The 27,644-nt window shown below is 44.5% G+C and overlaps 1 protein-coding gene across 1 annotated transcript in view; it reads right to left on the bottom strand.

Moving 5' to 3' along the window:
* The window catches only part of EBF2 (EBF transcription factor 2), a 190,620-nt gene that overhangs the window by 38,277 nt on the left and 124,699 nt on the right, over positions 1-27,644 (bottom strand). The window contains exons 7-10 of the mRNA XM_037038665.1: positions 21,623-21,704; positions 7,085-7,202; positions 5,423-5,553; positions 3,915-4,041 (exon numbers count right to left, since the gene is read on the bottom strand). Coding sequence (XP_036894560.1) covers positions 3,915-4,041; positions 5,423-5,553; positions 7,085-7,202; positions 21,623-21,704 — 458 coding nt within the window. The remainder of the gene's footprint in view (positions 1-3,914; positions 4,042-5,422; positions 5,554-7,084; positions 7,203-21,622; positions 21,705-27,644) is intronic.

Below are 27,644 nucleotides of genomic sequence, written 5' to 3'. Positions count from 1 at the left end.
CCTCCTAAACACTAGGATGTTTTCCATTTGTCACTACTGTAAACTGTGCTCCAAGAAACAGCCTTCAGGAGGACTCACTGATTTCCTCCATACACATTCCTGAAAGCAGAATTGTTGGGTCAAAGGGCACAGACTTTTTAGGCCTCGCCTGTGTGCCACGAAGCTCCTCTGCCCTCAGCCATCCACTTTCCTGCCGTACTGTGAGAAAGTTCCCACTTCTAACTTTGCCAGCCTGGGTATTTTTATTTGTTAAAAAACAAAAATCTTTGCCAACTTGATAGGGGAAAACTGTCATCAAGGTGCTGCTTAATTTGCATTTATTTGATTATGAATGTAGTTGGGATTTATTTTAAAAACGTTATTGCTTAATTGTATTCCTTCCTGACATAACTCCTAAAGTTCCTTGCTAGTTTTTAATTTAGGTGTTTTTCTTTTTCTCCTTAACTGGTGAGACAGCTAACATTCACCTCTTTATACACAATGCATACATAACATAGTGGTTGAAAAACAGAAGGCATAAAATAAACTTTTGCCGAACAAATGAATGAATCTTTTTATGCATAAGATCATTTGTCATATATAACAAATATGTTCCTAGTTTGTCCTTTTCCTTTTGATTTAAAATTTTCTTGCCCTGGCTGGTGTGGCTCAGTGGATTGAGTGCTGGCCTGTGAACCAAAGGGTTGCTGGTTCCATTCCCAGTCAGGGCACATGCCTGGGTTGTGGGCCAGGTCCCCAGTAGGGGGCACTTGAGAGGCAACCAGTTGGTCCAGCACCACTCCGTGACCACTCCGTCTCCCCCACGTGGACCTGAGAAGGTGCCACACTCGCGCGGATGCTCACGTATTTACACCCTTCATGAGCACACAAACTGTTTATTCTGAAATGTCCTCTTCTGTTGCATGACCTTTCTGCATGTTCCTACAAGGCCCCATAGTCTTTTAATTACTGAAACTTACCATTGGTTGTCATGTCTGGTAGGGCAGGACCCTGTCATTTTTCAAGCAGAGGAGTCCTATTTTAGCACCTTAGTGAACTTTTTAAAGTTTCCCCAGTTTGTGGGCACTTTGATTGGCATCGTGTTTAATGTATTCATTAATTGACATCTTTACAATATTAAATCTTCCCACTTCTCTGCCAGCTGGAAGGATTTTGTCCTTCCTCTGAACTCCCTTTAGCACTTTATACCTTTTTAAAAATCACTTCTAAGCTACACCCACCCAATTTTTCAAACCTGAAACCTGAGAGTCTTTCCAACCCCTCCCTTCCCCAACCTTCACCCTATCCAATCAATCACCACGTCCCATCAGTGCTACCTCCTAAATCTCACCCCCTTCTGCCTGTCCCCATGACCGGCACCCTGGTCAGAGCTGCCGTCGTCTCTGGCCGGGCCACCTCATGGTCTCCAGCTGACCCCCCACATGCACCCTGGCTCTGAAGCCATTCTCTGCACTGCAGCCAGGATAATCTCTTAAGAGGCAAATATGATCACAGCATTCCCCAATGGGGTAAAATATTCCAATGGCTCCCCATGTTTTCATAAGGTTGAAAGCATCCTTAGCATTCATTGGGGGAAGACCCAAGCAAGCAGCCCCAGCCTATGCTTCTACCCTGAACCCTACCTCTCTTTATCTCATTCTCTCTGCCCTGTTCATAGTGGCCATCAAATACATCCCGTGTTCTCCCCACCTCCAACCCAGGACCTTTGCATGTACTGTTTTCTCTGTTCAGATTGGTCTTAGCCTTCTCTGTCACCTCAGCTTGAGAAGGTTCAATTGCCCTGGCATATATCCATAGCATCTTGTGAACAATAAGATCTAGTTGCTCTCTATCCCAAATGCTTTTGCAAGCAAAGGTGTTCTAAACCTGGTTTATGAGAGTAGGTTGTTAAATATTCAGAAGTTTTGTGAGCTGGTTGATGTCATATTGGTAGCCTGAAATCAGACTTGGGGAGAGTACTTGCACTATGGACATCAGCAAATGCTACAAACCAATGTTTCCCCTACCCTCAGCTCATGCCCGGAGGGTTGGTGGTTAACCCATTACCAGCACACTGCTCTTTCTAGGTATTATATCATGTCGTTTTCACCACGGCTCTGGGAGTAGGTAGCCCATTTGATAGATGGGCAACTAAGAGGTTAACTCACCCATGTAAGACGCAAGAACTACTTAGAGGAGAGCTGAGCCAGGCGTGCAGGCAGTGGGACCCCAGAGCCCGAGCAGTTTGCCTTTTTGTCACCACACCGCAACGCTGAGGAGGCAAGAGCCCTGGGGGCCTGGCTGGCCTGTGGTGCCCCAGCGCACAGCACTGCACCGAGTCTAGTGCCTGTGCTCCAGTACTGCTTATTTCATGAGTAAGTCATTCGTGGCTCATCAGGAAAAGAGAGCTCTTTGATGCCACTGCACTGCTAAAGGGGCCCGGGAGGCATGGCCCGAGACCCGAGTCTCCACGTCGAATGCAGTGGACAACTGTGAGCAGGTCACTTCTCTCTGGCCTCGCTTGTCTCATCTGCAAAAGGCAGAGTTTGACCAGATGATCTTCAATGTCTCCTCGTCTCTACGATTCTTTGAGTTTACATGTAACATAACATCTATTACTATTTTCACAGTTATGTGGGCTCCTCTTTTGCCAGGTGTTCTGCTCCCACAAACTGTGGTCCCCAGCCCCTTGTCGTCTGGTAAGTTCCTACTTTGCTCTTGAAACGAGTCACTTTCCCTCACATGGGAACCCTCAGTTCACTCATTTCTTGCCAAACCAAGTCCAAATCACCAATCAAACCTTTTTCATTTTTTAAAATTTATGGTACACATTTCAAAATTTACCATCTTAAACCAGTTCTAAGTATATAGTTTCATAGCCTTAAGTACCATCACATTTTGCTGTGCAACCCTCTGTGGAACTCTTTCATCTTGCCACACTGGAACTCTGTCCCCATTAGAACACAACACCCATTCTCCCCACCCCCAACCCCAAAACACCACCATTCAACCTTCTATCTCAATGAATTTGGCACCTCCAGGTACCATACAGGGCTTTTAAGCTGTTATATGTGGTTTCCTTTTTTCCCAGGCCTAGACCATCTAAGCTGAATTCTGGTCTAAGTTCTACCAAACTACACTGCCACGGCCCACTCTCCTCTGGTCACCTACTCCTCACCCTCTGGGCCTTTGCATGTGAGTTTCCATAGCTGAAACCTTCTTCCTTCCATCTACCTAAATGCCCCCGTCCTTAAAAATGTCCCCCTTGAAATCTTATCCAACTACTCTAGTCCACACTAAACTCTCTTCCTGGAACTGGCATTCCATTTATTAGAAATGCCAGACATTTTGAATATTCTAATTCTCCAAGTGTTCTGTGCAATACACTGTTGCCTCCTCCAAAAGTTCTAAACTCCAAATAAGGACCATGTGTCACATGTCTCTATACCTTTTGCCTGGAAAGAGTTGTAACTACAAGGTAGATAGTGAGCAAATATTGAGACATATAGTAGATAATTTATACTTTCATAAAATTTGAAAACAATTTGAATCATTCTGCAGCATCAATGAGCAACTTCTTTAAATCCTTTTCGAGAAAATTTAGTTATACCCAGCAACTTTGTCTACTGTTTTTATCTGGCTGCTTGGATAAAGATCTGTCCCGGCGAGGTTCCAGCAGAGTCCTTTAAATTTATGAGGATGTCTTCCGGAGATGAGCGGTCAGGACGCTCCCCCAGACTGTGCAGAAACTGCTTAAGTAAAATACAACTTTAGACTTGAGTCTGTACTTTCCTAGTCAATGTCTTTTACCCAGTCCACTCTTCCCACACAAGTAGAAAGACCTAGACAAGTTAGACTGATTAACATGCAGAGAGACTGGAACTTAGAACGCAGAGGAATCAGGAGCTGGTGCCTGGCCTGGTGTTCTCACTCACCTGTGTAAATGAACCTCCCTGGAGCTCCTTTGCAGAACTGTTTGGATTTATAAGATAAAGTCACTTCTACTACCCCTGGGATGTGCCGAGGCGGAGTCTGCACTCTGATGGCGTGAGGAGTGATTAGCTGAGGAATGAACAGGCCGGGAAATAAAACACCTATTAGACAAGCTATCACTGAACATACTGGGAACATGAGGCTCTCCCACGACCACTCCCACCAGGGCAAGCTGGTGTACTCACGGCGCCCCGACGCCTCGAACACCTTGTCCCTGTCCGTCATGTTTCTCTCTTACTCTGGAATTTCCTCTCAATCTAGGCTGTTCAGGTCCCTTCCCTCCTACCAGTCCAGCTCAAGTCCCTCCCACCTGCTGTGCCAACCCCAGCCCCACCCTCTCTAATTGCACCCTCCCCCCAGTTCCTACANGGCTCTCCCACGACCACTCCCACCAGGGCAAGCTGGTGTACTCACAGCGCCCCGACGCCCCGAACACCTTGTCCCTGTCCGTCATGTTTCTCTCTTACTCTGGAATTTCCTCTCAATCTAGGCTGTTCAGGTCCCTTCCCTCCTACCAGTCCAGCTCAAGTCCCTCCCACCTGCTGTGCCAACCCCAGCCCCACCCTCTCTAATTGCACCCTCCCCCCAGTTCCTACACTGCTATCCTCTCAGGTATTGATTTGGCAACTTCCGCATCCAACTTTGCTCACTGGTTCTCTTTCTGCAGCCTGTCTGGTTGCTTTTCTCATTGTGAAAGGAGAACATATCAACTTTAGAAAATTTGGAAATTACAAAAAATATATAAGGAAAAATACTAACATTGCCTAACCTGAGACAACCATTATTCATCTTTGGTGTGCTTCCAGTACTTTTCCATGAATATTACATAATTCTTTCTTTTAAAGATTTAATTTATTTATTTTTTTAAGAGAGAAGGAAAGCAGGGGAGAAGTAGAGGGAGAGAAACATCAGTGTGTGGTTGCTTCTTGTGGGGCCCCCACCAGGGTCCTGGCCTGCAAGCCCAGGCATGTGCCCTGACTGGGAATCAAACCAGTAACCCTTTGGCTCACAGGTACGTGCTCAATCCACTGAGCTACACCAGCCAGGGCACGTAATTCTGTTTTACATCTTCAGACTCTGCTGTGATGATCTTTTTTTCACTTAGCAATATAACATAAATAAGCACCCTTCTCTCAGTCATTAGTGTTTTTTCAAAACAAAATTTTTCATGGTGGAATTATTTATTTAACCATTCTTCTATTACCCAACATCTAGGCTACTCCTAACTTTTCACAATTATAAACAATACCTCAATGAGTATTTAGCTTTTGAAGGTATCCATGCCTCCAGTACATTGTGGTTTATATGTGGTTAACCTTCAGTGCTATACTCATATAGGTACCCAATGATGTGCATTCATGCTGCTGATGGCTTGGGAATTACTAGTTTCCCCAGAGCAAAATAATCCTTAGGCCAAAGAAAATCAGGAAAGCATGTTGCCCCAGCCTACCTCGCTCCACACAAGCATGGTCCCAAACACCACTTGAAGTCCATCAAAGAAGTTGTCCCCAATGATGATAACCATGGCCCCTCCTGTGGTCCAGCCTTCACTTGGGCTGATGGCTTTGATGCAGGGAGTAGCTAAAAAGATAGAAAAGGAAAGTCAGATCTGCCCTTTGGTTGTTGCAGTTTGGAGCCTGGGCTACTGCCTGATCTTGAAATCTGTTGGTCACTTCTAGAAGTTCAAGTTGAGCTTTGCTGACTTGCCATCATTTCTTAATTGGCTGTTGGTTTTCACCAGGTCATTAAAGCCTAATGAGTTGACCGCTATGTATGAAAACATGGAACACTTGGCTAATTGTGCAGAGGGTGTTTTTAGAACTCTGTTGTTTTTCCCAATATTTTTATAAGTTGACCACACTGGAAATGTGTAAATCCCTTTTCTCTCTCCACCTCTCCGGCACCAAGATGTTAAGATTTATAAGGCCTGCTAATGTGCTACAGGCAGAAAGAGGAAGCAAAATCTAAGAGGTGACGGGTTTTTTCAGCCCTATCAAGAGACAATTTCTAGTCACTTTCCTAACTTTGTAGGAAGCATCTTCCACTCCCCTCCCCCTTCTTCCATATGTTCAAGGCCTCTGGACTTTACATCCCAACAGGAACCCAATATGGTTTTCAGGCCATAACTAAAGTCAATCCATCACTCCATTTCCAAAGCTGACAGGGTCAAAGGTGGAAGAGAACTTTGGCAGGACTCCAAAAACATGAGCCTCCTTTGAACAGCCAGTCAATCACATCCAATCAGTCAAAGGAAACTGGATGGGTTCCTAGTTCTGAACCCTGGGGTTTCCTTCTCCCCTTCAGTGCCCACTGTGGGAGAATTAACACCACTCCAAATTCTTTACTGATTCAATCATTTTCTTTCAGTCCATTAATTCCTGTATTAAATGATACAAGACACATTTTACAGGCCGAGCTGGGGTGGGAGCTTGTGGGCAGTGTACAGTCAAGCATCACACTAACGCAGTGCCCCAATTCAACGGTTGCTGCTGTAGTCCAAGACCTCCTACCCCAGCCCGTTGGGGCGGGGGGGGGGAGAAGAACTTAGATGGACTTTGCTTAGGTTTGTCAGTTATCTTCCTCAATATACTTTAATTTTTCGGACAAGTTGAAGTTTAACAGTTACTGGTATTTCTAATTACTTTAATGCACTTGGAAAACTACCCAGAACAGACCACGTTTTCTTCTAGTCCAAGCAAACAAAAATCAATTAGTGTCAGTTTCGTTCTGCACATTGTTTTGTTTTGCCCACAATCTGTTTAAGGGCACATCTGACACTTATTCATACATGTCTGGCACTGTAATGTTCCTGTTTAACTAAGATGTCATAGGCCTACATTTGCCTGAAATACCTGTCTCGCAAAAAGAAAGACGCAGAACTGAACGGAATGGACTGAGAGGCATGGAGGCTTGAGCATGGGCAGGAGCTGGGGGCATTGTGCACAGCCGGGAGTCGGTGTTTACAACTTCACTTTAAAACTCCCATGGTCTTGTGTACTTTCTCCGCTCCTACTCAGAGACGTTGATTTGAAATCTTTACGCAGAAGTCTGGGGAAAACTTCCTCTGTGTGCCTTTCCCCCTGGGCACACAGCAGCCCCACAGCAGCCCTACCTTCGGAGGGGTCCAGTCTCCTCGCTCTCCGCCCATGCTTCGAGTTGTTGTGCACAAACATGTTGTCAGAAACAGCCAGCACATGTCCGTCTACATTCACCGTTGTTGACAACACGACCTGCATATTTAAAGTTAAAAACAGGGGTGGAGTTATTTTCACATGAAGTAGTAAATGTACCAGAATTCTGTTGGCCAGGTTTCCACATGGCTGAGGAGAGATGGGACAGAGTTTGGGGACCGGGCCGCGCTCTGGGCATTTCCGCTCCTGTGATTATGGCGGAGCTGCATGGGAAGAGAACGCCCTTCCCCAGGTGCTGGCACATGTTTGCATTCAGACTAAGCCCAATGCTGCAATGGGGAAAGCAGCTCTCCGCCTGCTGCTTCTAGAAATCCAGTTCTCTATCAAAGGGCCTGGGCAGCCATTTCCAGCTGACCCTCAAGCTGTCATTGATGAGGAGCTGACTGTGTGTGAGCAGGAAGCTGAGATCTGAGCGCCAGTTGGGAGGTCATTTCTCTAAGCTCAGGAATGGGTCCCTGCACCCATGGAGAAGCCACCTGGTGACTGTCTGTGGCATCCCGCCGCCCACAAGGGAGCAGTGGTGGAGATGCTCAGACTTTTGGTGGGAAGGTCAGGTTGCTGGAATTCAGTGTTGGGGACATTCATTGCATGAGCAGAGAAAAGGGACCAGATGGGTATGTATGGAGCAGTGGAAGAGCACGGATTTGGAGTCAGATAAAACTACACCCAAATCGCACACCTGCTGCTTCCTAACTTATGACCTTGGGCAAATTACCAACCTTTCCCAATCTCCATTTTTCTTATCTGTAAAACATAAACAATGCCTGTGTCTCAAGGGCTAAAGGAGACAAAATAAGAATAAACACATGTAAAGCTTTTGGTATAGGGCCTGGATGACTTCGCCTCACCTCTGCCTTGTCTGACCAGTCAGCAGGACACACGATGTCACTCCTTGAGCCTCTCTGTAGTCTAAGCTCTGGGGGAGGCTCTGGAAAGTGGGGCACTGGGGCTAGAGACCAAAAGTTACAAGGTGCGACCTCTAACATCAGAGAGCTTACTTGCAAGCTGGAGAAATACAGCTAACACAAAACAAGTAACTCAAGAAATGAAGTTCAACTGAATTCGGTGCATGAGCTGCTGATGAGAAGTGTGAGGGAAATTCAAAGAGGCAGAAATCAGCCAAGGCTAGAAAGTTGTAGCCAAATCCAGTGGACTTGAATACACGGCCACTGACTTAGGAGTACTTGACCCAGGAAGATGAGCTATCCTAGATATGAGTCTGCTGGTCAGCTACTCATGGCAATGTTTTTTTGAGAAAAGCATGCTATATCTATCTAGCTATCTATCTATATAAATATAGATAGGTAGATAGATAGATATTTTCATGCATACATATGAAGTTTTTGAGAACAGGAATTGAATAGGTACATAATGAGGAGTTGTAGTTGAACTGGACTCTTCCTGATATGCTATTTGTAATTTTTCTGCCACCCTTTCATTTCTTATTAAGTGAAAGGCAAAGAAACCTTGACCCTGCCTTGCCCCTAATAAGAAATAAGGTTCATTAAATGGCACTTAAAATTTTTTACTATGAATAATTTCAAGCAAACAAACAGAATAATACAATAAATTCCCATTTTAGGTGAAACTTATGTGCACCGAAATTGTGCACATTTGTGCACATTATGTGCACAAATCTGAGCTGCACTATTTTGACCAATGGGTGCATGCAGGGAACCCACACCGTATTACAATTTAGAATATTTCCACCTCCCCAGGAAGTTATCTTAGTAGGTCCTCCCCCAGGTAACACACTTGCGTTTTTTTTTTTACCTTACATAGAGTTTTAGATTTATCTTTTAGATGGTTTAATACACATTTTAACGAACAGCTGGCAAACACAAGGCCCGCGGGCTGAATCCAGCCCTTCACCTTATTTTATCCGGCCCAGCACCTTGTTTCTACCCTGTGGCAGCACTGAGCTCTCACTTAACTGTTAAGGAGTAGTTACATTTACACAGTCCTAAAGTTACATTCAGCCCTTTGGAGGTAACCGCGAGGCTGATGTGGCCCCTAGTGAAAATGAGTTTGACACCCCTGTTTTAATATAATGGGAGGTTGGGAAGCCCTTACAGCCATGAGTTCACAAACGATTTCACCTGCCTGGTGCCACAGGCGTGACAGTAGCAGCAACGGGAAATGACACCTGGGCACAGCAGGCTCCCAGTGTCCAACCCCAAGGCACTCACTGAGCTCCCTCTGCGTGTAGGGTATTGTGTCGTGCCAGGTTCTGGGAATATAACCAATGATCTGACCACACCAAACTCAGGATAATATTTCTCCAGTTGTCATTCAGAAAATTATTATCGGTATAGTTGTTCACAATTAAGGGATACAGCCTGTCTAGCTCTGGGTCTGTTTTCAATTGTACCCATGTTAATATGTTAAGAGTCTGAGGAAAGTCCTTCCAGGAAGTTCCTGTCATGGGGTGGCTACCATGAGACGGAGCCATCCTTCACTCTAGGTAAGTGCACGGAGGCACAAGTCCTTGTCAGGGCATCTCCACAGAGCACAGAAGGCAGCACAGTCAGGAAGGGAGAGGCTGTGCCCCACCTGAGGCTGAGGAGACCATTTACCCTCTATACGCAGAGAACAGGAGAAGGTGGAGCAAAAAGAGCGATCAAACCACCGTGGTAAATTGTGTGTGAATGGATTTTCAAAGACATAGCAATTGTCTCTGGGAAAAAACAAAACCAAGAGGGTGCCTCAGGCTTTGATGGCTAACAAGCCATACGTACTAGGTGAACCAAGGAAGCCTGGCCTGCCCCGGGACCGCGTGGATTGAGTGGATGCAAAGAGTGTTCTCTCTGAGACCACTTCGATTCATTCCACAGGCTCCTTGTCATTTTCTGTCCAATGCTCCTGGCGCATTCCTGCCACAAAATATGGGCTTTCTCCAGCCAGCTGATTTCATCATTGTCCACTTGGGTGGAGTGAGAGTCAGTTCCAAAGTGAACATTTCCCGAATGACATGCCCTGACGCTTCAGATGCACTTCATTATTTTCTATTAACAATGGAAATAAATTTTAATCTCTTGCTGGCTAGCACAGGCCTCTCGTGACAGCAAGGGAATTAACCTGAATTATTTCAGTGTCTGCAAAATTTATTACAAGATTTTAAATTATGTCCAAATGTATGTGCGTGTGCATGTATATATATAGGTACAAGACAAGACCCCACTTAATATTGCAAATATCTTAGACTCTAAGGTATGTATAAGAGTCTGCCAATTAAAGTGAATTTGCAAAATGGAAAGGATTTAATTCACAAACTCCATCATGTGAAACCAGGCAAGTTTGGTTGCTGTTCTTCTACATGGAAACACTCACAAATATGGACTTTCACACACACTCACTGCATTTCTAGAAGAATGAACAACATTATGGAAGTGAAGATACATTTGGTACAGTCAAAGCTCCAAACTTAACTTCCTTCACTGTTTTCTGATGAACGATGACAACCCTGATGTTATTCTCTTCGGAGAAGTTAAAGTTTCTGAATGTTTGAAGACTAAAGGAAGTGGAATGTGCATTCCAGCCTCGGCTCACTCCCAGGCCTTCCCCTTCCACAAGCCAACTTCTTTCCCCTAGTGAGTATTTCCTGGGTCGTGAAGGCTGACCTTTTCCATCTGGAATCAATCAGTCAACCCCTGACAACTTCCTGAAACACCTCACTCCATTTCCTGTTCTCCCCCCTTCTCTCTTTCCCCCTGGTTTGCTTCACTCTTGAAAACTGCAGGCCACAGCAGCTTAATGTTAGAGGGTCAGACACAGTTAGACTCCAAAACACTACACAAGGACACCTTTGACCTTCAAAAATCTTTACATCTTAGCTAAACAAATCAAGGTCAACATTTCTTACCATTACCTTGTTAACTATTTGTAGGCATCTTTGCCAACGATCTTCTGATCATATAACCATCAATACCACTTGTTCTCCTAAGATCATAAACTGATCTGTTTTAGAAGTAGCCAGCAAATTTAGTATTGACAGGGGGTGCCATTTGGAGGCACCTGAAACTAAAAATCACCAGGACTATCACAAACAGATGGAGAGTCTTTCAAACAAAAGAACGTCCAAGCCTCATCGGTGTGTCCTACCACCTAGCCAGATACCTAGCACTTTCTAAGGCTGTTGGACTCCTTTGTCACTGCCAGTCTGCTGGAAGAACCCAAAACAATGCCAGTTAGGAATGCAGATGTCCGTCACTGTGTGGGTGGACCCCCAGCTTTTGTTCCTGACACTGGTGACAGCTCTCATTTGTTTCTCCTAGTTGGTGCGCCTGTGTTTCAGCTCACAGCTCCAGTAGGAGAGCCTGCGGGGCTGAGAACTGAGCCATTGTATGTTGCGGCCTTTCTCAACTGATACATTTCCATTCAACACAAAAGCAGCCACCAATCATATTCATGCAAATGTTATTTGTGATGTGGTACCTTTAAGCCAAGGTTCCGAGAAAGAGAGTAGAGGTCAATTGGAATTGCTTGCCCTATCTCTATTTCTTGGTGAGGACAGATCAAAACACATGGGCCAACTGGAAAGTGACAGTATATGTTCCGTGCTGAATCATGACGTGAAAGGGCAGTGTCAGGTGCTTAAACAGAAAGGGAACCATAAAAAGTTTGTATCTCCCCTTGAAAAAACCCAGAAAGTCTTAAGAACAAAATCTACAACTATGTTGGCAATTTGCTAAAAGTACTCAAGAAAAACTGATAGGCTTTCTCAAATTATATTTTTCTTCTCATTACCCCAAAGTGCTCCCTTGTCCCACACTCTAATAATTTATACAAAGCAGGAGCTGAGTTGTAAAGAGCTCTTTCCTGCCTCTAAAAGGCCTCGGTGGGAGTTATCCTTGAGGTGGACACATCCGTTAATCTGCCCGTACAACTAATTTTCCAATAGAGTAACTGTTTCTTTAGTGTCAGAATGATGGCATGTGGCAGAGGGACTTTTACCAAAATGACTCATTCCCACCCTGGGGCTAATTTTATGCCCCACTCTGAAACATCTTTGGCTTTTAGGAACATCACACTTGTTTTTAATATCTATCCTTCTCAGAGCTGCACACTAGTTAAACGACATAGTTGAGATGGTGACCGGCATGGACCCTCCTGCCAGCCAGCCCTTCCCAGCTCATACTCGCTTAGGTGTTCCTAGGAAAAGCCCAAGTCTGGCACAGGAGGGTGAAAGAAAAAGGGAAGTCAGAATGAAAAAGATGCAGAATAAAAAAATGATCTGCTTTTTTGAAACAGACGAGAATCCCAGTGTCTGTGGTTGTTGAAGAATAATTACCTTGGTTAGAAACCTCACCATATGAATCAGAGTTCTTGCTTTGAAAGCACACAAAATTCTACAATTAGACGTATTTCCTCCATTTCAACGAGCGTTGTGCACCTCCTCACTGAATGTGGGGTCCTTGGCAGTTTAATATCAGTAAAGCTACAATGCATAGCATTTATAACACAACCTGAAAGACTGATACCTACTTACAAACACACATACACCAAACTAAATAAAATGGTCTTGAAAATTCCTGTTATTTTGCCAAGTATGGAAAAAAATTCTTTATGACATTTTACATCTGGAAATGGAATTAAATTCATGATGTGCTTTCCCTTATAACTGTTCAGTTGCTATATATGTTATTTCAGCTTTCCCAAAGCACACCTATTATGTGGGGTTTTATTTTCCACCTGTGGAAGGAGGAAAGAGACACAGAGACCATTAAAAGGACAGAGAAAGTCAAGACAGACTTCTGGCTGCAGTGGGCAACCAAGTTTGGAGTCCACATCGTGAGGAGAAATAGTCTGTGGGTGTTTCTATACACTGACTAATTCTCACACTCAACAGGGGGAATCTGATGAAACGATTTGTCTAAGCTTCCACTAATTCAACCCAGGCTAACAACCAACAGCTTGGCTACCGCGATTGTTTCTTCTTCCCACTTTACTCTCGGCACATGCCGTATTTTCAAACCAGATTTAAAGCCCAGGTTCGTCTTGGTTACTGGACTCCAGAGTCTCCAGAGTTACCTTTAAACACCTACCCCACAAGTATGGATTTTGTCATTTTTTTAAAGGGAATTCCCAGAATTCTTAGCCATCACTGTTGTTTCACAATCCCTGAGGCTAAATTTTCTGTTCAGTTAAGTAGCAAGTACCAAATGAGAGAACACAAGGTTGCTTGCTGTTGAGACAGATGTGGGGCTTTCTGGGGCTGCTCACTCCAAGCGAGGGGGGCTGTGGCATGGATGTCATCCATTACTCCGGAGAAGGTACTTCCTTAGGTAGGCAGACAGCGCTGTGTTTCAACCCATCGGAGGTTCGGTTTGTCACAACCTCAGGGAGCTGCCGCGAAGCTGATGAAGCATGACAAGCGCTACAGTCATCAGAGAATAGCACCACACAGTGACACATAACTGAGTACTCTACGGTGGGCGACTGTGTGCTTCGGGAGTCCAAAGGGAGAAAACTAACCTGAGCTGAGGACAGTCACAAATGTTTTCAACAAGGAAATGAGATCTGAGATAGATCTGGAACAGCTGAAAAACTACACGACTCGAGGTTACTGACATTAGTGCTTGGGAGCTCAAAGGGAAATTCTGGTTGGCATAAATAGAGCGGTATGCCAAACAGCATTTCCACCGGCATATTTTGGCAAATTTGCCTTAGGGTGGAAGACCTTTTAGAGTTTGTCTTTTAAAAATTAAGTGAATATGGCCCTGGCTGGTATGGCTCAGTAGATTGAGTGCTGGCCTGTGAACCAAAGGACTGCCAGTTCTATTCCCAGACAGGGCATGCGCCTGGGTTGTGGGCCAGGTCCCCAGTAGGGGGTGTATGAGAGGCAACATTAATGTTTCTTTCCCGTCTTTGTCTCTCCCTTCCCCTCTATAAAAATAAAGTAAAAATAAAATTAGGTGAATATGTATAGAAATCAAATGGCATTTTTGTAACCAGACCTTTATGTCATCAGGGAGCCCAAATGTTAACCTGTTTACAACTAAATTTCCCTTCATCTCAAAGGCCATAGACACTTGCTACTTCCAGCTGACCTTGTTTTACTCCGTTGAACTCACTGCTTTTCCCATCTAAAATGTATGCCATGTAGGATGGTCAAGGGCAATAATTTACTAGCAAACATTTTAGAGCCCCAGGGCAGTCTTACATATCTGATGCCATCTTGATTTGGCTGGCCCACTCGTCCCACCAAACTCTACCCCCAGGGACCTCATGATTCGCCTGTCATACACCAAAAATCAGGATCCCACAGGGCTCATACGCAGCCTAACAATCTATGCCTTCTCATTGCAAAGCGTGCTTTCAGGGAAGCTCTGCAGCTTCCTGATCGCTCTTGACTGTGTTCAGGCTGTAGAGCCCTAATCGGAGTCCCCTAAAATGCCTGGGCATTGAGACTTTGTTTCCACCTCACTGAAACCTGATGTCTCAGTTCCCCCAAATTATATGGGCATTATACCCGCATTGCCTTCTCTCCCTTTTCTCCCACGAATAACTCAAAACCCATTTCCTAGGTGAGTTGGACAAAAATCTGGTCACCCTGATTCCAGAACCCATTTGAGACACCAGAAGTCAGGGAGCAGGCAGGGGTGGCGGACGGTTACACCAGCAAACAGAAAACCTTGAAGTAAACTACAGAAAGCCTTCCCCAAGCTCGGAACAGCAACCTAAATGAAAGCTCCTCAGACAATGGTATTTTCTGACTCCAAACAGATCATTACTATTTCTTAAGCTGGACTCTCCAGTTTGTTTTCCCATCTGATTCGGCCCTCACCCGTTGGCCCGAGCGGCCAGGGCGCCCCTCGCGGTGGATGAGCTCACGGCGCAGCTGGAGGAGCCTGGAACCCAGCGATCTGAACTGAAGAAACCTGCAGGCAGCTGGAGCTATATTAAATTTTTACCATTTGGACTTAATTTAAACTCTCGTTTCCCTCTTCAGCGGGTGTGAGAGAAACATTCAACATTTTTTATTTCAGGAAAATAGATGGAGGTGCCATTAAAAAGTTTTATATAAGAGCTGGGGGCTTAACAAAATCGTAAGCGTTTGCTGGCTGGATCTTGGCCCCATTCCAAGCCCCGAGTAGCCCTGCCCTTTGCTCTCTCATCCTTTAGTCAAGCAGACCGACAGCTCAGGCCAGCTGAGGTGGGGGGGGGGGGGGTCTTTGTCATCTACATTAATCTCCCCATCGTTCCTGTAGAGCTGTGGTGCCCCACAGCATGCACTAACAGGCTCCAGGCGATCACACTATGCAACTGCCCGACAACATCGTCCTAGATGAAGGGTGCTTTCAGGTCCCCCATTCCCATCTCCCCCACCCCCCACCCCCCGCCCCGTGCGCTGTTTCTCTCCTCCTCCCGGTTCCGACAGGTCTGCTGGCTGTCTCCCCACAAAGCCCCCACCCTTTTGCTCATGCCCTGCCAGTCCCTCCCCAGATGCTCTTCAAGGAGCCCATCCCGTGGGCACGTCCTTACAAATAGGAATCAGCTCGGTACATTTGGCGTTTGCAGCCTGGAACCTGAAATGACTTTTCTCTTCCTAGAAATGTATGGGCCCCTCCATACATCTTGACCCCTTATGTCTTGAGGCAAAGGATGGCAAGACCTGTGTGTAGATCTCAGTGCTCTCTCTAGCTTAGCCATGTGAGGGGAAAAAAGTGATTATTTTGGTGGACCTAATCTAAAAAGGGAGTAGGTCGTAATTTAAAAGGTGTACTTGAGATACCCAAGAATCGCTCAGCACAGTTCAGTGAGTTNTCTCCTCCTCCCAGTTCCGACAGGCCTGCTGGCTGTCTCCCCACAAAGCCCCCACCCTTTTGCTCATGCCCTGCCCGTCCCTCCCCAGATGCTCTTCAAGGAGCCCATCCCGTGGGCACGCCCTTACAAATAGGAATCAGCTCGGTACATATGGCATTTGCAGCCTGGAACCTGAAATGACTTTTCTCTTCCTAGAAATGTATGGGCCCCTCCATACATCTTGACCTCTTATGTCTTGAGGCAAAAGATGGCAAGACCTGTGTGTAGATCTCAGTGCTCTCTCTAGCTTAGCCATGTGGGGGAAAAAAATGATTATTTTGGTGGACCTAATCTAAAAAGGGAGTAGGTCGTAATTTAAAAGGTGTACTTGAGATACCCAAGAATCGCTCAGCACAGTTCAGTGAGTTGCAGTAGGAACCCTTATTCTAGTTATAAGAAAGCTGTAAGTGTGAATGAAGGAGTCTCCTTCAAATGATTCTAGGGCTGGAGATGTGTCAAGGTCCCTGCTGCCAACTCCAGAGTGACTGATGTACAGCTTGGTAGTGCCCAATAGAAGACACTCCTGCCCTGGGCAGTGGCCATCTCTGTTTAAAATAGAATCCTTCTGAGATGGACAGGACTTGAGCTTCCCAGTCTCAAGTAAACCATCTGCTGACATAAGTGTCCTGCCTCAGCTGATGCTGGGGAAAACCTCAGAAACTAGTGGGAAGAGCATCCACTCTTGCTATTATTATAATGGTGGATGTTCCTTAGCTCCCGCATGACCCCTGCTTGCCCACACCACTGAGTTTCAGAAGGCAACACTAGACACCTGGCACCAGGAGGGGCCCCCAGGCTTCCAGGCTGGTCACTTGAAGACCCCGGAGAGGCACAGCTAAGCTATGTAAATCACTTACCTTATTTCCCTTATCTCCCCACTAGAATGTAAGTCTCTCAAGGGAGAAGGATTTTATCTGTTTTGCTGATGTACGCACAGCACCTAGGATAGTGCCTGGCACATGGAACTCCCCCAATGATAGTGGCTGGGTGAACGAACAAACGAGCCAGTATATCTCTGTTTTCACTGGGGTTTGCAGCAGACCCAGCCGCCTGTCTCTGAGAGTGACTTGGCAACAACAGCCCTGATTGTTGTCAACTTCTACTGTGTCTTGAATCTGAATGTGAGAAATGACAACGTGCCTGAGTCTTCCTATTCTTGGGTTGATGTTCTTCTGGATTTTCCAACCGCCTGCTCTCCACCCACAACACAGAGAAATGAAGAATGGGGTGCCTTAGGTCTTAACAGAGCCATCAGCTTAAATGAGACATACATTTGTTTTCCTTTCCTTCACTGAGCTGTTAATCTGGGTGTTTCACTTAATTGTTCCATTTCGAGGAGGGCAGAAGTGATTTTCCGCACACACGGTCCGTGGTCCATGGATTCAGACACTTCACAGGGAAAGTGGGGCCTTTTGTAACAGCATCAACAATAAAAATAAAGCTAAAATATAAGATACTTTGAGATCCCTGGAAACCTTTTCTTCTATTTCCCCCCTTCTTTCCTTCCTTCCATTTAAAAAAACTTCTGTTAAAATTTTAGTTCATTCAATAACAATTTATTGAGCCCCATAGAGTGGCTGGCACTATGCTAGGCATTAAGAGATATAAAAATAAATAAAAGACACTAATTACCCTCAAGCAGCACACAGTCTATCAGACAAACAATTGCAAGACAATGTGATGGATTGTGTTGGAGAAGGAACCGGAAGGTCTGCCAGGGAGTCAGAAAATGCCTCTCGGAGCAGGCGGCACTCAGGCGCAGCGCTGAAGCGCAAGTGGAAACGGCAAATGCAGGAGGGGGCGAAGGGTTCTCCGGCAGAGGGCAGAACGCACAGAAAGGTGCTGTGCAGCGGAGATCAGTGGGGGGTGCCTGCTGCGTGGTGGGCACACGGGAGCGTCCGGCATGCATGCCTGGTAGAAAGACACTTATTGGCCACTTTAAACTTTGTTAAAATGTAGCTTTTTGTGGGGACAGAAACTATAGCATTTACCAAATTCTCAAAGGGGTCTGGGACAAAAAGGGTTAAAGTCCATTGCATTTCAATAAATGGTTTCTATATGCCCAGGATACTTAGGACTTGAACTGAATTAAAGAGAGTTTTGGTTCAGGATGGAAAATAAGTTTGATGGCATGACGTTGTTCTCATTTGATCATTTTTGGGAAAAGAATTCAAGTTCCACCAGTGTTTGGGGTACAAGGGAAAGAGAAGGAGCGAGAGAGGAGAGAGACATTGGTTGGATTCATGATTTGATTAGAAATATTTCATATTTCTATTCTGTTCAGATAAAATCTTCACAAAAGAACAGTTCACATTAATGGTATATTTACTCATATAACAAAAGTGGAGAAATGAAATAATCATTTATATGGTTTAAAATTATTACCTTTTCTTTCTGAATGAGATATCTATTCCAGGAATTCTTAAATCACCATCCCTGCTGATCCTCCTGCCCACCACCATGAAGGCCTACTAGCTCTGGTTTTGTTTCATATTTTGAACTTGATCCAAGTTTCTCACTTGACCATTACACACATAGTCAAGCATTTCTCCATAATATCCTTCTCCGTGTAAAAGAGATTTCATAGAAGGTTACACACTTAATAGAATCAGACTACAGCATAAAATCTGCCAATTCTTTTGTTCATTAAAGGACACTTAACAGAAAGTGAAAAAACAATGATGGAATGAGAAAAAAAATTACAAATTACTTACTTATCAAATAAGGGCCTAGGAGCCTGAATATATAAAGAACCCCAACAACTCAACAATAAAAAGAAATCACACAATTTAAAAATGGGCAAAGAATCTGAATGGACATTTCTCCAAAGCAGATTCACAAATGGTCCGTAAGTACAAGAAAAGATGCTCTAAATCATTGGGGAAAGAAAATCAAAACCATAATAAGATACCACTGCACAGTCAGAGGATGACTAGAATTAAGAAAAAACTAAAACAGAAAACAGCAAGCATTGGTAGATATAGAGAAACTGGAGACTCCGTATGTTACCATTGGAAATGTAAATGGTGGAGCCACAGGGGGAAACAGTTCTCAGGAAGTTACAGTTACCATAAAACCCAGAAATTCTACTCTCAGATACGTAATCAAAAGAACTCAAAACACCCTGGCTGGTGTAGCTCAGTGGATTGAGCACGGGCCTGCGAACCAGATGATCGCGGTTCTATTCCCAGTCAGGGCACATGCCTGGGTTGCAGGCCAGTTCCCAGCAGGGGATGCAGGAGAAGCAACCATACATTGATGTCTCTCTTCCTCTCTCCTTCCCTTCCCCTCTAAAAATAAATAAATAAAATATTTAAAAAAAAAAGAACTCAAAACATCTGCTCACAAAAAAACTTGTACACAAATGTTTACAATAGTATTATTTGTAAAAGCCAAGAAGTAGAAACCCAAGTGTCCGTCAAATGATATACAGTTCACCGAAATGTGGCATGTCCTTACATGGAGTATCATCCAGCAATAAACAATAAAGAAGCGCTGAACCACAAGGGTGAACTTGAAAGAAATCAGACACAAAAGCCCACATATTATATGACTCCACTTCTACGAAAAGTCTACAATAGACAAGTCCATGGAGACAAAAAGTAGGTGAACAGTTGCCAGCAGGTGGGGAGAAAAGGGAACTGGGAAATATGGGGTTTCTTTTGGGGATGATGGAAACGTTCTGGAATTCCGTAGTGGTGATAGGTGCACACCACTATGGATATACTAAATGCCACAGAATTGTACATTTTAAAATGGTTAAAGTGGTGAATGATAGATTATATGAATTTTATCTCAGTAAAAACTGCAAACCTGCCCCCCCAAAAAAAACCCCAAAACCCCACCAATTGTCTTTAGCTCTACCCCGGATACAGACAATCACAGACTCCACAAACTTTTTAAATAGATTTTTCCTTTTGTCTTTGCAAAAGTCAAATACTTTCACATTGGATAAAAATGCCTCATCCTTTTAGAAACTACAATATTTATTGTAACCCTGTTAAAAACTCAGGCACATTAAAAACCTCACTTAGTCCATGACTGAAGAAGTAGAGAAAGAAAAGGCCAGCATGCATTTGCTTAGTGAATACCTTTCTACAATTTGGGACAAATCAAACACCAAGGCATTCTGCTAAACGCCTCTTCAAATTTCATTCATTATCAGAGTATTCTCAAAGTTAAAACTTTTGAAGTAATGGGAGAGAATGCAGACTGGGAATCCACAGCGCCAGCTTCTCTTCTTGCCTCTTTTCTTACAGAAATGAAAGCTAAACTTTGGTCATTGAGACACTTTGAATTTTTTTTTTTTGGACTGAAATTATTTATGTTCCCATTGCCTACATCTCCATAATAGCAAATACTATAAGCTTCCTCCTGCACAATTATCATACCAGATCCCCAAGGTCGCTTGTTTTATTTCTCCATATACTACAGCCTGGAGAGGAGGGGCTTACTTTTTTTTTTTTCTTTGCGAGACTAGCAATAGTGTTAAATAACTAACAAAAAAGGCCCCGGTCCCACTAAGATGGATAACCATGAGGTGATGAAAAAAAGAATTCTTTTTTTCAAAGTAGCTCCCTCTGGCCTCTGTCTACATTCTCCTCTCTCCGCTAAACTCTTTCATGACTCAGTTCCTAAACCACAATTTGTGGGGTCTAGTGTAAAATATATACGTGCAGCCCCGTGTTCAGAAATGATTCACAATTTCAAAAAGGCAACAGCGAAGCCGTGCACCTAGTGGCCGCAACCCCTCACAGCCGCAGAGTCGGCTCCACCCCTGCCCCTGACGCTGTGGCCCCTTCCTGTGCTCAGAGTCCAGTCACTCACCTTCTTCACCTGGAACAGGAGGCTAATCACCCCCTCCCCCAACTTTCTCTTTCTGCCAGGGTTATTTTTTAAAGTCTCACGTCTGAATACTGTTGTTGAACACATTTCACATTTTTCTGTGGGCCAGGGAACACTGCGGATTTCGACTGGACGTGAGCGGCAGGAAAGCCATTTGGTGGATTAAGTGGGGGTCCTTCAAAGATTAAGGGGGGAGGGGCTGCTCTTCTACTCATCTCCGACCTGACACACTTCGCCTCGCTCTGTGTTTTTATTAGCCTGCACCCTCGGTGCGTCCGTGGCAAGGGTGATGAAACCGGTGGCAGATTTAACTGCCAGGCAGCTGGGTCACTGTCCCGTGGGTCTTGTTGTCATGCTGCGATCTTAAAGTGACCACGGCTGTCTGGGCGGCTGCTCTCCAAAAGGCTCCGAGAGAGACCACGGAATAGTTAATCGGTGGAAAAGGGGAGAAAGAGGCTGTTGCTTGCAGAAAGCACAGAGCCGCCGCTTTGAGAAATCCCAAGGTGGCTGAATATCAAGAACACGGTTCCTGCTGCGGGCAGCTGTGTGTGCCAAGGGCAGCCTGAGGGCTTAAAATCAAATCTCCAGCTCAGGCTGCTGCCCCCCTCCCCCCACCCCTGCTTTGGCACTGGAGGCTGAGGCCGGAAGACTGTCAAATGAAGAAACCCTCCTCCATGCTATCCATCGATGAGGGTTATCATTTACAGTTACCTTTTTCATTGTTAGCAATCTCAGTGGATCATGTGTTCAGAGAGAGAGAGAGAAAATAGGATGACTTACTTCCCAGGAAAGATCTGCAGGTCCCTTACCTGGAACCTCCTCATGTCCCTTGGGTTTCCTGCTGTTTTCAAACAATTTTGATTGCACTTGAGGAAAAATTTTAAAAAGAATCTGTGAAAAGAAAGCAATGTGTTACATTTTTCAGTAAACATTTTTTAGGAGAGAATGTCCCTGCACTCTATTAAGTTTGATTGGAAACTGATTGTATCTCAGGCCTGGGGAATTTCACCAGACCCTGCCCCTGCAGGAACATGGCTGACCCTCAGCAATTTGAAAATTTGGATGCTTTCAGTCGCCAGTCAGCTCCATCACTGTGAAGGACTGTGAAGTGATTCACAAGCTGGGTTCTGGTTTTGTACGCCCACCCCTAAGTTGCTAGGGCTCTCCCTACCCCAGCCCCACCCCCCAAAAGCAGCAGCGACTCTTGCCCTGCAAAAATGTCTTGCTCCAGGGTTAAAAATTGCCTGGCTTAGCCCAGAGTCTCAGGGTTCCTTATGTACGTGGCTTTCCGCTGGCCACACACACCTTCCTGCTCCACACCTCACACATATACCCTCATACACAAAGGAGGCCTAGTATTCTCAACCAATGTGCATAAAAATCAGAAAATGTTCTGTTACCATCCAATCACAGAGTCAGTCTGTGCTGGATGTATTCTGGGCTTTTTATGATTAATAACAAGTGTGAATGTCCTTCTACAGAATATCCAGAAAGTATAAAGGCACAGGATAATGGTCTGAGGTCATCATTCATAAGAAATGTTTTTTGAGCCAATATTCTGCTAAATGAACTATCTGAGCAATTTAAAGGCATCTTTAATTGGACAAGTACATCCACCAAGGAAAATGGGCAGAAGTGGCCTTTTCAGCCATTTACATATTTAATGTTTGGAATTTTGTTTCAAAAACACAACAAGTTTTTCATTTATTTTACTTGCAGAGTCCTTTTCTTTAAAAAAAAAATCCAGCTTTTGCAGTGCTAAAGTCCCAGGTGAGCTAGGCCTATTTCCCTTTCTGTTACTATGACAACGAAATTTTACCGCAGTCCCAAAGTCCCTTCAGAACTCTCACATCCATGCCTTGAATTAGAACTTTAAAGGAAAAGATATACATTTTCCCCAGGATTTACCAACAAAAATAAGTCGAAATCAACAATGCTTCCAAAAAATCTATTTTAAAGCAATGGTTGTTGAAGTGCTCTCCTGCTGACCTTCTGTTTATTTTTAATTTTTTAAAAGCCACACACAAGAATTAGAGTGTTCCAATTGATGGTATTTCACACTTAAAAAAAAACCTGATGGAAAGATAAAGAGTAAATGATAAAGGAGAGAAGGGGACCTGCACTCTTCAGAGCATTTTTTTTTCCTATTTGAGTCTCTTTTCCTCCAGATTTGCTAAAAATATTTGGCCAAGTGTTCCTGACCCCTATCTAATGAATAAGGTTGGGTGTGAATTTAGAAATAACAGTTAAGTATTTTTTCATTATTTTATAACATCTGCTTTTCACATCTCTCTTTCACCCTTCTGTGGGGCCCCGCAGAGCTGCAGGACAGGGGCCACCGGCCCACCGCCTTGAGCAGCAGCCCCGTTCCCAGCCTGCCTCCGCTCTCCCAAGTGCCGTGGACGTCTGCCCAGGGCCATTGGAGCCCGTTAGCAGGCAGCTGCTTTTACTTAAGAAAAGATGGATCAGAAGTCAAGCATTTCGTTTGTTTCTTTTTTTAAAGGGGAAACAGCAGTCATCTACAGGTACCAGCCATGAGCAGCGACCCTCTCAGGACAGACTTAAGATATGCTTTTTCCCCCGTGAGTCTCTCTCCAAGCAACGGTCCCCACCCTCACACCGCATTTGCTCACCAACACTTCCATCAGTGACTTACCTTTCCCCTCCCATAGCCTGGCCGTCCCCTCACTAAAACCCCCACTAAAATCAAATCAAAAAGCCCACTAAAATCAAATCAAATGCTCTTCCTCACTAACTCCTTGATTTGGGGAAAGTTTTCCCACCACTGAGCTCCTTATAATGCATTCTGTGTGTGTTACTTCCTGTAGCCTACCCCACCCTTCCTCCAGAAGGTGTCTGGTGAAAACATTAATGTTGACGAAGGCATTATTATAGGCTTGGTGTGGTGGGTGAAAAAGTGCAAAGGAGATAAATGTTTACATAAAATCAAATTGCTTTAAGGAAACAAGGGGCCTGCTGAAAGGCTTTATTCATTTTTAAATGAGGACCCTTAACAGTTCTCAGGACAGAAAACACTGCTTGCTGGCCTGGGGTCTCACAGCCCAGTTCACAAAGGCTAAGAGAGTGATTCTCTTGTATTGTACAGCACTTCCGCAGAGAGGCATAGCGATTGCTATTTCTAAATGTCCAGCACCAGAAATTATGGTCTGATACCTTATATGTGGACCTAAAATGAATCTAAAGAAATCCTGGGGCTTACAGACATCTCTTTACCGACGTTTACAGACATTTTCTCTTACAGACATTCTCTCTTTACCATGTCTTCCCCCACCCCCACCCCCACCCCTTACCCTTCCACACATCGTGCTCAGGGCCTCTGTGCAGAACCCTTCCCTATCCCACCAGCCATTAACCCCAGGGTAACTTTCAGGGAACAAATCCCTTGTGCCCAGATCCCTGCGAAGCCAGAGCTGCCTGGAAAATGTCAGCTCTTCCTACTCAGAAATGGGAAACCGAAGTGAATTACAAGATTCAGACCAAATGTGCAGATTCTCGTCGGGATGGAAGTTGTTATTTTCACTTTCTCCAAACAATGTTGACTACATAAATATTATCATCACTTAGCGTGGTACACTTTGCAAGGCCTCTGATCTCATTTCTTGAAGAGTAAACACGAACAGTGACATGTTTGTCCTTGTTTTATAGTCAAAGGGGAACAGAAAGGTGGGGTCGAAATGTGAACTCAAGTGAACTGTCAATGAAAAGTAAAATTTTTTAAAAGTAATAAAAAAAACTGAACTCAAGCCCTCAGATCTCAACTGAGGCAAGAGAATGTACCAAAGGGCATTCCTTCACTCCACAAATATTTATTAAATGCTGACGCTGGGCTAGTCTTGATCTGCTACCAACTAACTTTATAATCAAGTTACCTCATTTCTCTGAGCCTTGGTTTCTTCAACTGTTAAGAAGGTTTAACTGGATTATCCCTAGGAGTCCTTCCAACATTAATATTCTATGATTGCTAAGAAAAATACGTAGAGTTCAGAACCCTCCAGAAATGGCCACACTGGGGGAAGAAACCACTGAAAACAAAAAGATCCTGACTTACTGAAGCCCAAGTGGAGGTGGGTGCAGGGGTTTCCTGAGAGAGAGGCCAAACCCACTGATCTAAGACTGAAAGAAAAACAAGCAGGGCTAGCTGGTGGGTCAAAAATGTGGCATCTTGGCTGAGGCCTTGGCCAGAGCTGTGGTAGTGTGAGGAGGACAGGCAGGTTGTTGAGCAAGAGCACCTCTCCCGTAGCATCCTTTCTCCACGTTTCCAAGGCAGGAGGTGGGGGCTCGGGAATATCACAGAGCAGCAGAGTGCGCTGTTCCTGCGCACCCTCTCGGGTGGTCCAGCACCTGGACCACACAGGGTCACAGAGGGCAGGGGACGGAGGCCAGCCAAACACCACCTCTGTGCCATGCTCCCAGCTATGTTCCTGACATACATTGTCTCATTTATTTCTCACAACTTTATGAGTGACAGATCACCTCACAGCTAGAAAAGGCAAGTCACCAAGAATTTACACATTTGCCCAAGGTCACACAGCTTGTAAGTGACAGAAACAAGAATTTAAACCTGGGCCTTTCTGGCAGCAAGTTCCATCCGGCGTTCCACGTTTCCTGCATCAATTAGATTGTGGTGATGGTTGCAAACTCTGTGCGCATACTAGAAACTAAGTGTACACTTGGAATGGGCGAACCCTATAGTATGTAAACGATATTTCAGTATAGCTGTTTAAAAAGCAACTTCAGGAAGCATGTTCTGAAAAAAGCAACAACAACAAAACCATAAAGGATTCTGGCTTCTTGGAGAGTGAGGGGCCTCTAGCACCCCAGGTGGGAAACATTAGGTCAAAGACAGTGCCAAAGAATTAAATGCCACTACTGAAAACCCCTAGTGAGTTCATTCATTCATTTATTGGATCAATTATTAAGTATGCATGCAATATGTGCCACGAATTTTCAGTCATGATAGCCAACAAGATGGAAAAGTCCTTGTAGTCGTGGAGCACACAACCAAAATGTGCTTCTTCGGATTCTGAGATGTGTCTGGAGATCTCTGAATATGGGTCTATCTATGCACAAACCCAGGGGCTCACCTGGTACCCAAGAAATCTCCTTCCTCCCGAATCTCTGGAATATGGGGACACTCACACTGTTTAAGGATAGAAGGAAGGCGCCTAGGAGGCTCCAGACGTGTGCTGAGCCATCCCCAATAGAAACTTGAGATGCAAACTAGACGTACAAACAAGAGGAAGAGTTAAGGTCTGGAGGCGGGGCAGCGAGGCGTTTCTAAATCACAGGAAGGGTAACTACTTCATATTCACACCAGATTCCAGGAATAGAACCAATGAGCTGACCAGTACAAAGCCCAGCATCATATTTCTCCAGAATGTGGAAGAATTTACCTCCAATTTGAAATCCAAAACCTAGTGCCTTCTCCAGAACTGTAATATGTAACACCTTTAGGAAGGCACTGTGGAAGGCACAAAAGCTTCTTTTAATGAAAAGATTAGGTGGGAATGTATATCAAAGGTCTGAGAACTTGGCACTAGCAACAACTACCATTATACAGAGCCTCACTCTACGCAAAATAATTTATAAAATGCCTTTCATCTTCAAAAAAAATCTAATTCTGCCTACTCTGGAAACAACTTCTGCAATGACCATATCCACGCATCACAGGGATGAGAAGATCCCCACTCTCTGAGGGCCATGCCTGGGTTTTCTGTATCTGGTTCTCTCTCCGCCGGACCACTAAAGGCTGAGCCACATACAGAACTGATACAGCCTCACAAACCACATAGGTGCTTAAAGTTCTATGCTCATTGATTTTCAAGGAAAACACAGTTTATGTGGATTAACTACGAAACCTCCTTTTCCAGATTCCTATCTAAAATGCGGTTGGCTTCCACTGTTTGGGAGTGCATCTGAAAATAGCACCTCTGAGCACTACCAAGTGCAGGGATGCACTGCATCATGAAGCCAGACTTGAAAGGAGTGGCTGGGGGCTTCTCTTCTCCCAGGACCCTCTGGAGCTTACCCTGCTGGGAAACCAGGCAGAGTGAGAGGGCCATATTGTCACTTAAACCAAATGTGCATTTTTATAAGCTGATTTTTCTGTGTAACCCATTTATTTATATAATCCCTTGAAAAGTACATATAAATACATAAACAAAGAAGGTCCAAATCTTCCATCTCCACAGACATTCCTATGGAACATTACCATTAAAGCTTATTCACCTAGACTCTTTCAATAAACAACCATTTCAGATTCCAAACAATTTAAATGTACAGAAATTTTTAAGCAATACATTTTCTTACCTCTAACTATACTCAACCTCTCTAACTGTACTTGGCTGAAGGACTGGTTACAATGATGATCATAATAGTAATTTTAAAAAGCCCATATTCATTCACTGTATATTATTTGCCATGTATGTTTTCATTTAATGCCCCCGACTCTGAGATTAGAAGAATTAACGTCCCCCTTTTACAGGGGAGATGAATGAGGCTCAGAAAAGTCAGATGACTTGCTAGGAAGTGGAAGAGCCAAGAGTGCAATTCTGGTTTGTTGACTCTTGGAAAAACACTGCCCTGGCAGGGGCTTGGCGAAGCTTCCTTTGAAGGGAAAGGGGGACACACTGCCTGGCTGCTCTCTGTCTCAGGGACCAGTGTCTCATTGATCTACATGTGGGGTCACCCTGCATCCTCCACCTTACTCCCCAAATGAGGGTGGAGTCATTCTTTGTGTTGTAAAACAAAACAAGCAAACAAGCAAAAAATGTCTTTCCTTCCTATCAGGGACTGCGCTCTCTAGAAATT

Source organism: Sturnira hondurensis, unplaced genomic scaffold, assembly GCF_014824575.4.
Source record: "Sturnira hondurensis isolate 20B ecotype Veracruz unplaced genomic scaffold, ASM1482457v3 Scaffold0024805, whole genome shotgun sequence".
Taxonomy (NCBI): Eukaryota; Metazoa; Chordata; class Mammalia; order Chiroptera; family Phyllostomidae; genus Sturnira; species Sturnira hondurensis.
The sequence above is the reverse complement of the archived record's forward strand: the minus strand, read 5'-3'. Positions and strand labels throughout refer to the sequence as shown.